Here is a 12,500-nt window from a genome sequence, read left to right as displayed (position 1 = left end):
AGCATATACAGTATATTTAAATAGTGACTGATATGAGCGACTTTTGAGGATGTTGTCTATCCCACTATAAGGGAAGATATCCAGCAGAGCCCCGATGGCCCACCAGTCAGAAGTCCCCTGGCTCTTGCCGAAAAAATTCAGGCCTGCCAATCAGCCTGTATGAAAGCTTCCACCTCACATCCAGGGCTGTCACTCCCCAGCCATATGAAAAGCTCCTCTGCCTCATATTTAATACTGTCCTTCAGTCCGTGAGTGCAAAGCTTCCCGCTGCATATTTGCTGCTGTCACTCACACTACGGGGAGACGTCCTGAATCATATTTACTATCGTGGCATTGGATGTGGCCATCTCGTGTGCCCTGCCAGCTCGCTGGAGCCTATCTGGGCCATACTGTATATCACTGCATAGTTGCAGCTCCTATTGTGATGAGTTCGTTAGAATTAGCAATTAACATTTACGCTTACATTTATTCATTCGGCAGACACTTTCATCCAAAGCGATTTACTACTTTACATGAATAACATTCAAGCAGAATGCAAAGGAGACAAACAATAAATACTACTATTACAGAGGACCTTCATTTATTAACTTAGTGAATACGTTTGAATTCATTTTATTCATTCTATTCATTTCAAACCTTAGATATATGCACACCGATGAAATAGTTAAAGTTTTATTGCCCACATACTTGTATATGAATACACAGAGTTCAATGTGAAGATTAATTTTGCTTCCGAATTCTTCTTTGTGTCGTGGCAACATTACCACCTAGAAACATACTGTACGTTAAGTTCTGCTACCCGAACACTGCGTCATCCATCACCCTGTGCACAACAGATGGATGGTTTCCAGAGCCAGCCCCATTTCTTGCCGTCATTTACAGTCACACCATCAGAAGATTTTAGCCAATTTGTACCAAGGCCGAGCACCCATATGCATTTAATCAACAAGGGTGTTCTAATAGCATCTCTCCATTTAAGACAGAGCCCAGCCTTAGGCTTATCCTCTGGCTTTTTTTCCTAAGCACTGGCGAATAGGCCTTAATCTTCTGTGTACTTTAGGACTTACAATATGGGTGACGATGTCAATCATCAGAGAATTCAAAAGCACCTTCCACATTGTGCTTGGTCATGGTCATGCAATGCACGAAAAATTCAAAACATCTACCGTGTCATTAAACTGTTGGACACGGTATCCTTTGACGTTATTATTTTATTTATTTTTTATTTCAAATCTGGGCCAGCCAGTGTTCTTTCCCCAGGCTTAAGCACTAGGAGGGTTGCCTGAGTTCTAGCCTCAGTCCTCTGTGTCCCTTAGGCTTTTCCGTATCAGGGACGTTCACAAACGCATATAAACCCCAGTGTTTCACATAACACTAAGCACTGGAAAGGTTGTATTAGTAAAATAATGTGAGTAAAATAAACAACAGTGACCTTTAAACAAGCACAATGCAATGATTCTGACCAGAGCTAAGCAGAGAGCTGAATGTAAAAAATTGCTGCCAACAATGATCTAATTTTCCTTGCAAATACAAGTTAATAGTTATCCTGTAACATTAGGAAACTTAAACTGATTATTCAATTCCATAGCAAAAATGCACCACGAATAAACTATGCCTCTGCAGACTCCTGAGTTTCAACACATGCACAAGCTACACGTTTAGCATGAGTCATTAGAAAACCCTGAATCCATTTATTTTACTGTACTGTACATCAACCAGTTAGCTTATCCAGTCAGCATGTGCAGGAATACCAGGCTGACATGAACATCAGTAGTGGTGCGTGTTCCTCTCTTTTCTTACAAAATCTCTCCCCACACGCACACACAGACACACACAGATACACACACACATACACACACACACACACACACACACACACACACACACACACACACACACATGTCCCTGTCTTGCCTGTCCCTTATCTCTTCATTTCCTCTCTTTTCTCTCTGTCTCTCTCTCACCACTCCCCCCTACTCCCACCCGCATCCCATGGTGTGTGCAAAGCCCACCAAGCCTCACTGGTTGTGTGTGTGTGTGTGTGTGTGTGTGTGTGTGTGTGTGTGTGTGTGTGTCTGTATGTGTGTGTGTGTGTGTGTGTGTGTGTGTGTGTGTGTGTGTGTGTGTGTGTGTGTGTGTGTGTGTGTGTGTGTATGTGTGTGTGTGTGTGTGTTCCGAGTGTGCTGTGTAAGGACTATAAAGACACGCGAGGGCGTTTTTTAACATCTGAAGAGCCGGGGAGAGCCGCTCCATCTCCGCTTATCCACCTGCTGTCAGGCGGGGCTCACAACGCCGTGCAGTCAGCCAGGCCATCCACATGCAAAGTCCTGCTTCGCATTCCCTCCTGTCAGTCAGGCTCCAGGATCCTATTTACCACTCAGCCAGGGATGCAGGGATGTGCTGGCGGTCTCTCTCTCTCTGTGTGTGTGTGTGTGTGTGTGTGTGTGTGTTTCCATGCTTGTGCGTGTATGTGTGGTGTGTGTGCACGTTTCAGCTCTTGTGTGTGTTCATGCGAGCGAGAGAGATGTGTGTTTCTGTGTATGTGTGTGTGTACGGGTGGTGTGCTAGTGTGCTTCTCTGTAATTGTGTGTGTGTGTGTGTGTTTGTGTGTGCGCGTGCGGGCGTGCGTGCGTGTCAGTTTGTGTGTGTGTGTGTGTGTGTGTGTGTGTGTGTGTGTGTGTGTGTGTGTGTGTGTGTGTGTGTGTGTGTGTGTGTGTGTCTGTGTGTGTGTGTGTGTGTGTGTGTGTGTGTGTAGGCAGCCCGGGTGGCTCACTGCAGCAGAGCACAGCCAGGGGATTGGCAGTGGCAGTGAGAGCGGGGGCCTGCGCCTTTGTCCAAAATAAAAGCGACGGAGCAGACCGCCGCCGCACTGGCCTTTCGAAACGCTCCCAGCGCCTGACAGCTACCCGCGCTACAAGCTTGTCGAGTATGTCACACACACACACACACGCACACACACACACACACACACACACACACACACACACACACACACACACACACACACACACTAACACACACACACACACACACACACACACACACACACACACACACACACACACACAGCACAGCGCTATCACTCAGCAAGTCACCACACAGTGCTGAGATATCATGGGAGGCTCGATGCCACTAGCCGCGGGACACAGCATCTACTGCACAAACACAACAGGACCAGGCCACACAGCACGAGACAAACAGCACACACATCTGACCCTTTTTTAAATAGGATTTATATATTTGCCTACAGAGGCATTTTATAAGCACAAAGGGGATTAAGCCATCAGTACACAGTCTATTTCCCTGACTGATATCCTTGTACTGTTGGAGGTTGATGTAAAGATTTATGTTCACAGTGAATGTGTTAGTGCATGGAGTCAGCCAGAGACGGTGTGAGTCGGTGTGCTGAGGAGTTGAACAGCTGGCAGATACGGCCAGGTGCAAAGGGTCAAGAGGAGAGCAGCATCATACATAACACGGGTCACACACACACACACACACACAGATATGGGCAGGCACACACACACACGGATACGGGCAGGCACACACACGGGCAGGCACACATGATCTCAAGTCAAGAATGAAGTCAGGAGGAGAGCTGCAGCACAAATACCACAGGTCATACTCTATGGATGTCCAAAGTGCACATACTCTCACTCAGGGGTGGCTAAAACACACACACACACACACACACACACACACACACACACACACACACACACACACACACACACACACACACACACACACACACACACACACACACACACACACACACACACACACACACACACACACACACACACACACACACACACACACACACACACACACACACACACACACAGAGTGCAGGCTGTGGGTCCCAGGGCTATAGATACACAGAGCTGCACTAGAGATGAGTGAGAGAGCATGCAGTACGTGCCGGTGTCGGGGGTGGAGGTGCTGCTCTTTAGCGTGACGTCTCACAGGCTTCTGGGTAAATTTAGAGAGCCGTGCTTCTCCGCGGCGTAGGAGTCAGGTGAAGCGGAGCCGCACCCTCCCTCCGCCAGATAAATATAGCAGAATACTCTCTTGCTTTCTCCCTCTCACTCTATATCAATCTCTCTCTCTTTCTCTCTGTCTCTCTCTCTCTGTCTCTCTCACTCGCACACACATACACAAACACAACACCAGGACCCTGTGTGTAGTTCTCTCTCTCTCTCTCTTTCTCTCTCCTATCCTCCCTCCCTGGCTGTCTCTTTCTGGGATGATCTTTCACTTGTTTTGAAAATTCCCTCGTGTCCCGGTCCATCCCTCATCGCTGTAGTCGTCTTACGTTATTTTACAAAACCTCTCTCTACCCGCACTCACTCTCTCTACACTCACGCACTCACTTCCTCCACACGCATTCACTCACTCACACACTCTCTCTGTCCCCTCTCTCTCACTCCATTTTCTGTCTTCTCTCTTTCTCACCTCTTTTTGTTCCACGGAGCCTGTTATTTTCCACGCCACACCACACCACATTTAATTAAACCTCCTTTTTCAGAAGACCTTGGCAAGTTCCCTTTACCGAAGGGTTTTATAACAAATCAATCAGCACGGCACACCTACGGACTGGCTCAAAAATCCGATACGAGACGCAGAGCCTTAAACATAGCCTGGCCTCTCACAGGGCAAGTGAGATGCACTGATAGAGTGAGAGAGAAATAAATAAAGAAAGAAAGAAAGAAAGAAAGAAAGAAAGAAAGAAAGAAAGAAAGAAAGAGAAAGAAAACAGAATGAATATTAGATGTGATGGCTTCATTCTAAGTGGCGGATCCCATTCTGCTATTCGCTGCGCTTGTCTACTCCCTGGATTTTTATCTCCTCACACTTGAGCTGGCCTGTTTCCTCTGGGTAAAAATAACCCAGGCAATCAAGAGTGCCAAAGCAAGCCTACTCCCATTCACACTTATGTCTTTTTCTCGCTCGGGCTTATCTTTCTCATTCACTCACTCTTCATTTTATTCACTTACGTCATTTCAGGAGATGGGTCTATCTTGTGGCTTAACCACAATGTATGTATAGAAACAATCAAAAGCAGAGATGTATAGAGGCAGACACAAACACAAACCCACAGCATATAACTATAGAGACGCAGACACACACCCACGCTCTATTGGGAACAAACACACGCACACTCACATGCATTCACGCACGCACGTACGCACACACACACACACACACACACACACACACACACACACACACACACACACACACACACACACACACACACACACACACACACACACACACACACACACACACACACACACACACACACACACACACACACACACACACACACACACACATGAACTTGCACTTTGTCTCCCTATTAACATTTCATGTTGAGTCCTCTCAGACAAAGGATGCATTTTGCGAACAGAGAAACAATTTTAAACCACTTAAAGCCCTGCTTTCTTTATTCCTCTCCTTTCCCCCTCAACTCCCATTTCCCTCTCCCCCCCTATTGCCCCTCGGCCGAACAAAGCAGAGGAGAAGGGCACAAGACAGCGGAGCTTTCTTTAAGAGCTCCTGCACAACACGCCCCAGAGATGCACTCAATTATTGCCCACGGAATGAACACCGGCCCAGAACAATACCCTACCATGCTGAGCACCATTGCTCTTCCGTGACAGCCACCACCTCTCGCTCTCTCTCTCTCTTTTCTCTCCCTTCACCGTTCTCTCTCCCTCATTGTTTCTCCAGTGCTGTTTTGATGTACAGTGGGTACGGGTTGAGAATGCACCTTCTCCCGCGGGACTCCCGAAGAGATCCCGCAGGCCGTCAAGCCGATTTTTTTCGAGCCTAAGGCAATGTACCCAAACAACCACCAGGTGGCAGAAAGTTTCATCCCGCATTTCAAAATGATGAAGACCGCATATCCGTCAATAGTCGACTCCTTAATCTCATTTAATCATTACAATGAAGGTGATGACTGGCGAAATTATTCAAACAACGTTTCAATGAACCATTGTTGAAATGAATGAAAATGGTTATAGAAAATCGCCTACAGCCTAACGCCGACACAGCTGATTCTTTGATTGATTCTAAGCTGTTTTGATGTAGGGGATGGGTAAACTGGCGCGCTACAAACATGCTACCAATCAAATGTAATATTAGTAGGACTAGCCTACTTAGACACTTTAGTCATAGGCAACGTTGCCATGTTAATTTGGGCTAGAAGTGCTTGCTTGTGGTGGCGCTCCTGTCCGCTGCTTCTCCCGAATTGTGTGGCAAATTTGTCAGCAATCAGCTTAAATGTCAAATCATATTTATTTCTCTTTGTCGCCATGGTATTGGGGGAAACGCGGAGAAACGAGATGGTCAGTCCTCGTATTTTTTCTTCGCGTTTCGTTATAAGAAATATATAAGTAATAGTTAGTCTTCTTCCGTATTGAACAGATAGGCTACGGGACGCTCTTTGTTCCGTATTTTAAGGAACTACTCAATGCACACACACTACAATGAAAAACACACAAAGAAATCACTAAACATATAGCCTACAACCTAATGACACTTTAATGCAGCGTTTCTCAAACTATGGGCCGCGAAACGTGGAGACTGCTGCTGGTCCGCGAGACATGGGGTGAAATTAGGTCCGGTGATCTGATAATTTGCTGCGCAATTGACCAAGCAACCGCGGACCGACAGAAAAAGAAAGCAAACGTTGCGGCGGAAATGCTTCCTAATTTGATGTGTTTAAACATACAGACATACAATTAGGTGTGTCTGTTATTATGATAATTTTCGAGCATAACTGCTTGTCCATAGCTCAGTGACAGGTGTTAATAGCCTTGCCATAAGCACTGCTGCAGGTGCTTCTTTTATTATGCGGTTAGAGCATATAAGCGCTTACTCATATAGACTATAACTCAGGGACAGGTGCAAAACCACCAACTGGGATGGATCGAAGGGCAAGCAAGCACAGAAAGTTTCCTACGATGGGGAGAAGTGGCCGCAAGGACTGCATCGATAAGATCAACGAATACAGTAATGTTTTACAACCCAGCTGGTATCCGCTGTTCATTCCGACATATCCCCACTCGGCGGTAGGCCTAGGCCTATTTAACTTTTTTTTTTTCAAACAACGTGCCATTCCGACATGAGGTCATTAATAGGCTATTAATGTCATAACTATTAGGCTATCATTAGGCTTACTATGCATGGCTGTAGGCAGCTATGAGGCCACTGAGATCTGGACCTCATCGGTTTTGTGAAAGCCGATTGGAAATACTTAAGTTTAGAGCGAACGTTTCAACTATGTTTGCCATGGTAGACAAAAACACTCAAATAAAACAATAGCCTAAAAAATAACTGCATGCGTAATGGACACGGCTCTATATCCTAAATAATTTTCGAGGTTCGCCATTTGGTAATATGACCTATCCTTACTGACAATAATTTAGATTGAGCACAACTAAAGTTGCACGAAGGCAAAATACAGTCCTAAAAGCCTATTCTATATAGCCTGGCCAATATTGTAGATGTGCAAAAGCAGCATTTGCGTGCGTGCTTGCCGGTGAGGTGTAGCCTACAAAAATGAGCATAACATCTGATTATTAAAGTATGGCTATAGGATATAGGCTAGAGAAGAGTTGGTTTAAAATTCAAGTGTAGTAAAAAAGTTTGTGCACATCCCCGGTCAAGGTGCAGAACAAGAGTAGGCTAAATCATTAAAAAAAATGGAAAAAGGTTCGCACACTTGAAATCCTTCTTTTATAGGATATAGGCTAGAGAAGAGTTGGTTTAAAATTCAAGTGTAGTAAAAAAGTTTGTGCACATCCCCGGTCAAGGTGCAGAACAAGAGTAGGCTAAATCATAAAAAAAATGGAAAAAGGTTCGCACACTTGAAATCCTTCTTTTTTTATTTGATTTGGTCTTCTTCAGATTAAAATTCAAGTACGTGCGCTATTTAACCCCTCGAGACCGACTGCAGTCTGCTGACACAGCCAGACGACTCTCCCAACCCATTCATTCGTTTTGGCCGATATAATCCATTCATTCGTTTTGTGCGTAGGCCTGTATAGATTCCTGCATGCTGCATTACCGTGACCCTTAGCCTACCTTGTGGATGATTTTTTCTCATTGGAATACAGCAGGACAGAATGCCTTTTATCTAACAAACGCAAAAGCTGAGATTGTTGGAAGGACTAGGCTACTCAACAAACTTGTTTTTCGTTTCTGGGAGATCTCGTTATCGTTTTGGATTGTCGGATTTTTATACTTATTGTTTGGACTTATGGACAATGAACTTTGAGGGGTGGTTGTTAGTGCTTTACAAAGCTTTGTGTTAATAAGTGTCGGTCCTCCTATCCTTCAGCTCACTGCGCGATGCAGTTGCGCATAGTGGCCACGAAGTCATTAACTGTTTACGACACAATACATGATATTTGTGTTTTTCGTTTCTTAGATTTAATGCATGTTTGACATGTAAACAGGCCTTCAGTCCGTTAACTTAAGGCCTTCTTTTGCATGGGGTTGCTCGCATCCGCCCGTAACCTAGACTATTATGTGCGTAGTGGCTGCATAGTCTTATAATAAGAGGCAAATTGTTACAGGACAACTTAAACTGACTTCCCCAATGCTTCCCCGCAGCACATTACATTTTAATATAGGCTAATATAGGATGAACAAAGTCTATGCTATATTAAATCCAGTAGCCTAATAATTCTATGTGCCACGTCCGATTTCGCAAGTGATGTAGTAGGCTACGTTTAAACATCGACAAACGTCTGTGAGACTACCCATTTCATGAAGAGCAATTGTCTTGTGCGATCATTCCCCCTCCCCCACACTTGTCTAACCAGTTCACTAGACATTATAGCCTACCTGTATGCGGCATTGGACGATTGCCTCCCTCCCCCCTCTCTCTCGACAGACACTTCCTGACACTAGGGCTCGGGATCATGACATCAAAACTTCGCGGGCACAGACACATTGGCAGCTTCACTCCTTAGTTTACTATGGATTACTATGGATTTACTCCCGCCTTTTAGTGTGTTCCTGTTACTTAGTTTTTGCCTTCTTGGTAGTATGTTGCTGTGTAGTGGGGTGTAACAGTGCAACCCACGATCGCAAGAGGAAAAGAATAAATCGCTACTATTTCTGCTTCTTGTCTTGTGCATCTGAATGAATGGATATTACGTTCAGTGCGCTACCAAATGGCGGCGATATTCCTAGAATGCAAGGCGTGTGCCCGAGCCCTATTATGTAAATGTAAAAATGTGTGTGTGTGTGTGTGTGTGTGTGTGTGTGTGTGTGTGTGTGTGTGTGTGTGTGTGTGTGTGTGTGTGTGTGTGTGTGTGTGTGTGTGTGTGTGCGCTGAACCACGAATTCACATATTAACTTTTCTTTTCAGCAGACATCGCAATCATAAAAAAATCAAAACAGAAGCAAAACTTTTTAATAAAATAATGCCTCTTGTCTTAATGGGTTCCGGAGGTTCGTAGAGTAAGTTTTGAACCCTGGTCGCTGACGTATGATTAAGATGCCTCAACCATTTACGCCACAGTTCGAGGGTCAATTTCTTCGCACTTAGCCAAGAAATATAAAGGATTCAGTCAGTCGAGTTCATTTAGCCTATTCGCGGCATGCACTTGAAACGCCGATCAAAAGTTCTGACATGTTGAACTGACGTTAGTCATTAATTCACCACATGATAAAATGCTGTTATATTGACGCACAGTAGCCCACGGTAGTCTATGTCTATCTCTGAATCAACATGAACATGCATAACGAGATCCATATATTCTAAGTTGCTAGAAACTTCTTTTGCGGAGCTAGGCCCACTAGTCGATGGTTACAATGAATCACCCTCACTGCCCTATCGCATATCTGACCATCCATTGTTATAATGTTACAAAATGCGCGATCTTCTCCAATCATGTAGCCTACGGTTATAAGTAAAGTGACATGATAGGCATGTAGGCCTATTAAAGATATTAAAGGTATATGTTAAATACGTTTTATTTTCAGTTGTCAAAAGTGGTGGGGACAAAATCTGTGATAAAGTGCTGGGTAAGCTACCCAGCGTCGCCGGTTAAAATGAACATGCCTCCGTTTTAAAATAGCCTATAGGCCTACACATTTCTAAGTATTCCTAACATAAATGTAGCCTAAATGTCCATCTTGTCCATCTCTTTCGTCTTCGCCTTGACAATAATAGCCTATTCACGGAAATGCGGTCTTGTAACCGTAATGAATTAATGAATTAATCTAAGGTTGCCTATATCGAGTCTTTCAGGTTGAATTGAAGGCTTCTAAAACCATTTTCATTAATTTCAACAATGGTTTATTGAAACGTCGTTTGATTATAATTTCGCCAGTCATCACCTTCATTTTAATGATTAAATGAGACGGATTAAATGAGACGGATATGCGGAGCATTTCTCTCCCTCTCCATTGACCAAAACGTTGCTCTGGCATCTCTGCTGGACTGACTGAGTTATAGGCTACGTCGAGTGAGAGAGCCAGCTGTGAGGTACGCTGTAAAACATTCGAAAACTCTGAAACTGCAATCTGACATGCCGAGCGTGATGTCTCTTTTCTCCGCTTGTCACCAGCGCGGTGTCTTCGGGTTTTTCCGTGTTTTCCGGTATGAGCCGAACCTTCCTTTTATTAAGGCGGTCTTATGTTGCCCCCTTGCGGTTGCAGTTTTAATTAAAGTCCCGATGCTTCGGGAGTCCCGATGTGCGGGAAAGAAAGGAGCATTCTCAACCCGTACCATCTGTACATGGAGAGAGGAGGTGGAGAGGAGTGTGTGTGTGTGTGTGTGTGTGTGTGTTGAGGGGAGGGCAGACAATGTTAGAGCAGGCATTTAATTACTCTACGGTGGCACGAACAAAACACACAACACGAAAAAGCCGCGGCCCCCCTGGCTGGCTCGCCAACTGACTGACTAGCGGTGACTCAGACCCGAGGCGTCATCGGAGATCAGTGCGTCACCGGCAGGGCTCAGACGGGCTGATTAGAAGGGATCCAGAGGGGATCAGGCCGCCCTCAGGAGGGAGATGTAGGGTCAAGGCCACGAGGGAATAGGAATCGAGGGAGCGAGGGGAAGAGGGAGGACGCGAGGGCTCTGGGTGGAGAATTTGGAGAGGAGATAAGGCTCGGTAAACTGGGCTTTGGAGATATCATTACTGAAAACACATGCTCGCGCTGAGGCACAGTGGGAGGAAAAATATCACTAGGGGGAGAGAAATGCAATAAAGTGCTTTGTAAAAAAGGTAAACAAAATAATGGCATAAAATAACATCTGCTTGGAGGCACTAGATCCATACTATTTATATAATACATAATACTATTTATATATACAAAAACTGTAAAAAAAGAAAATGAAAAAAAAAAAGAAAATACTTAAGGAGCTTACATGGTTTAGGTTCTACAGGTCAGTGTTACGCTGGATGCACAGGTGACATGCTTATGAGGAGGTTACAGATAAGATGTGGAGAGGTAAGGAGTAAGGGGGTTTGTCGGCAGGGATTAGAATGTAGGATAAGGGTCAATTGTTAGGGAAGGGACTTAAATATGGATTTGGGTTTAGGACTTAGGGAGGTTAGCAGACAGGACTGTGAGGACAAGAAGCTCAGCTCGTTTAGCAGGTGAAGAATTGCTTTAAGGTTGCGGGAGGTTGTGGGGAGATTACTGGTGTAGTTACGGAGCTGAATGATAAATGGATAAAAGGGTGACGGGTTTTAACATTTGGGATAAAAAAGACAGAGGTACTGTAGGCATGGAGATTAGCTGATGGGGACAGGCCCAGAAGTGGAGTGGTAGAAAGAGCCGGAATATAAGTGTCTGTTTGGAACTTAGCCAGCAAGACTAAAGAACCGGCCTCTTAGAACACGGTCACCAGGACAGGACTAGATCTTGTGTCCCTAAACAGCCCTGGGCAAGAGCACAGCTAAAATACGTTTCTTCTTTTTAGTCCCGTACAGGCTGGTCTTGGGGTTGATGGTTTTCTGCACTGGTATGTCTACGGGGTCCCATTGTTCATAGACAGGAAACACATGACAACATTTCGGTATGCCACCGCATGGCTGCCATTTTGCTGCAAGAGTTTTCAAAACAATTCACCGTCTTCGCAGTCATAGTCCCCCACGCCTCTGCTCAAGCTCAACAAAGCCTCAGTCTGAGCTGGAAAACGTTGGCTGGGGCTTAGCGTAGTGGAGGGGAGGGAAAAGGAGGGGAGAAGAGCTCGTCTTACCTGTCATGGGGTCAACGGAGAAGTAGGGCTGGCCCTGGAGGATGCTGTAGACCACACGGGCGCTGTTGCCATACGTGGGGTCATCTGCGTCCGTCGCCGTCACCTGGAACACTGACGTGCCTGCAGAAGAGAATCACACGTTTTAGCACCATGTCTGGTAGTTACACTTATAGCAGGACTCTGTAAGTGTGAGTGTGTGTGTGCGTGTGAGAGTGTGAGAGAGAGAGAGAGAGAGAGAGAGAGAGAGAGAGAGTGAGAGAGA

General features: G+C 45.2%; 1 protein-coding gene across 1 annotated transcript in view; it reads right to left on the bottom strand.

The window, feature by feature from the left end:
- Positions 1-12,500, bottom strand: part of LOC134065879 (cadherin-18-like) — a 117,854-nt gene that overhangs the window by 60,886 nt on the left and 44,468 nt on the right. Inside the window, exon 3 of the mRNA XM_062520978.1 lies at positions 12,239-12,358. Within this exon, the coding sequence (XP_062376962.1) occupies positions 12,239-12,358 (120 nt within the window). The remainder of the gene's footprint in view (positions 1-12,238; positions 12,359-12,500) is intronic.

The sequence above is a fragment of the Sardina pilchardus genome, chromosome 19 (genome assembly GCF_963854185.1).
Source record: "Sardina pilchardus chromosome 19, fSarPil1.1, whole genome shotgun sequence".
NCBI classification, from domain to species: domain Eukaryota; kingdom Metazoa; phylum Chordata; class Actinopteri; order Clupeiformes; family Clupeidae; genus Sardina; species Sardina pilchardus.
This window is presented reverse-complemented; position numbering and strand designations above follow the sequence as displayed.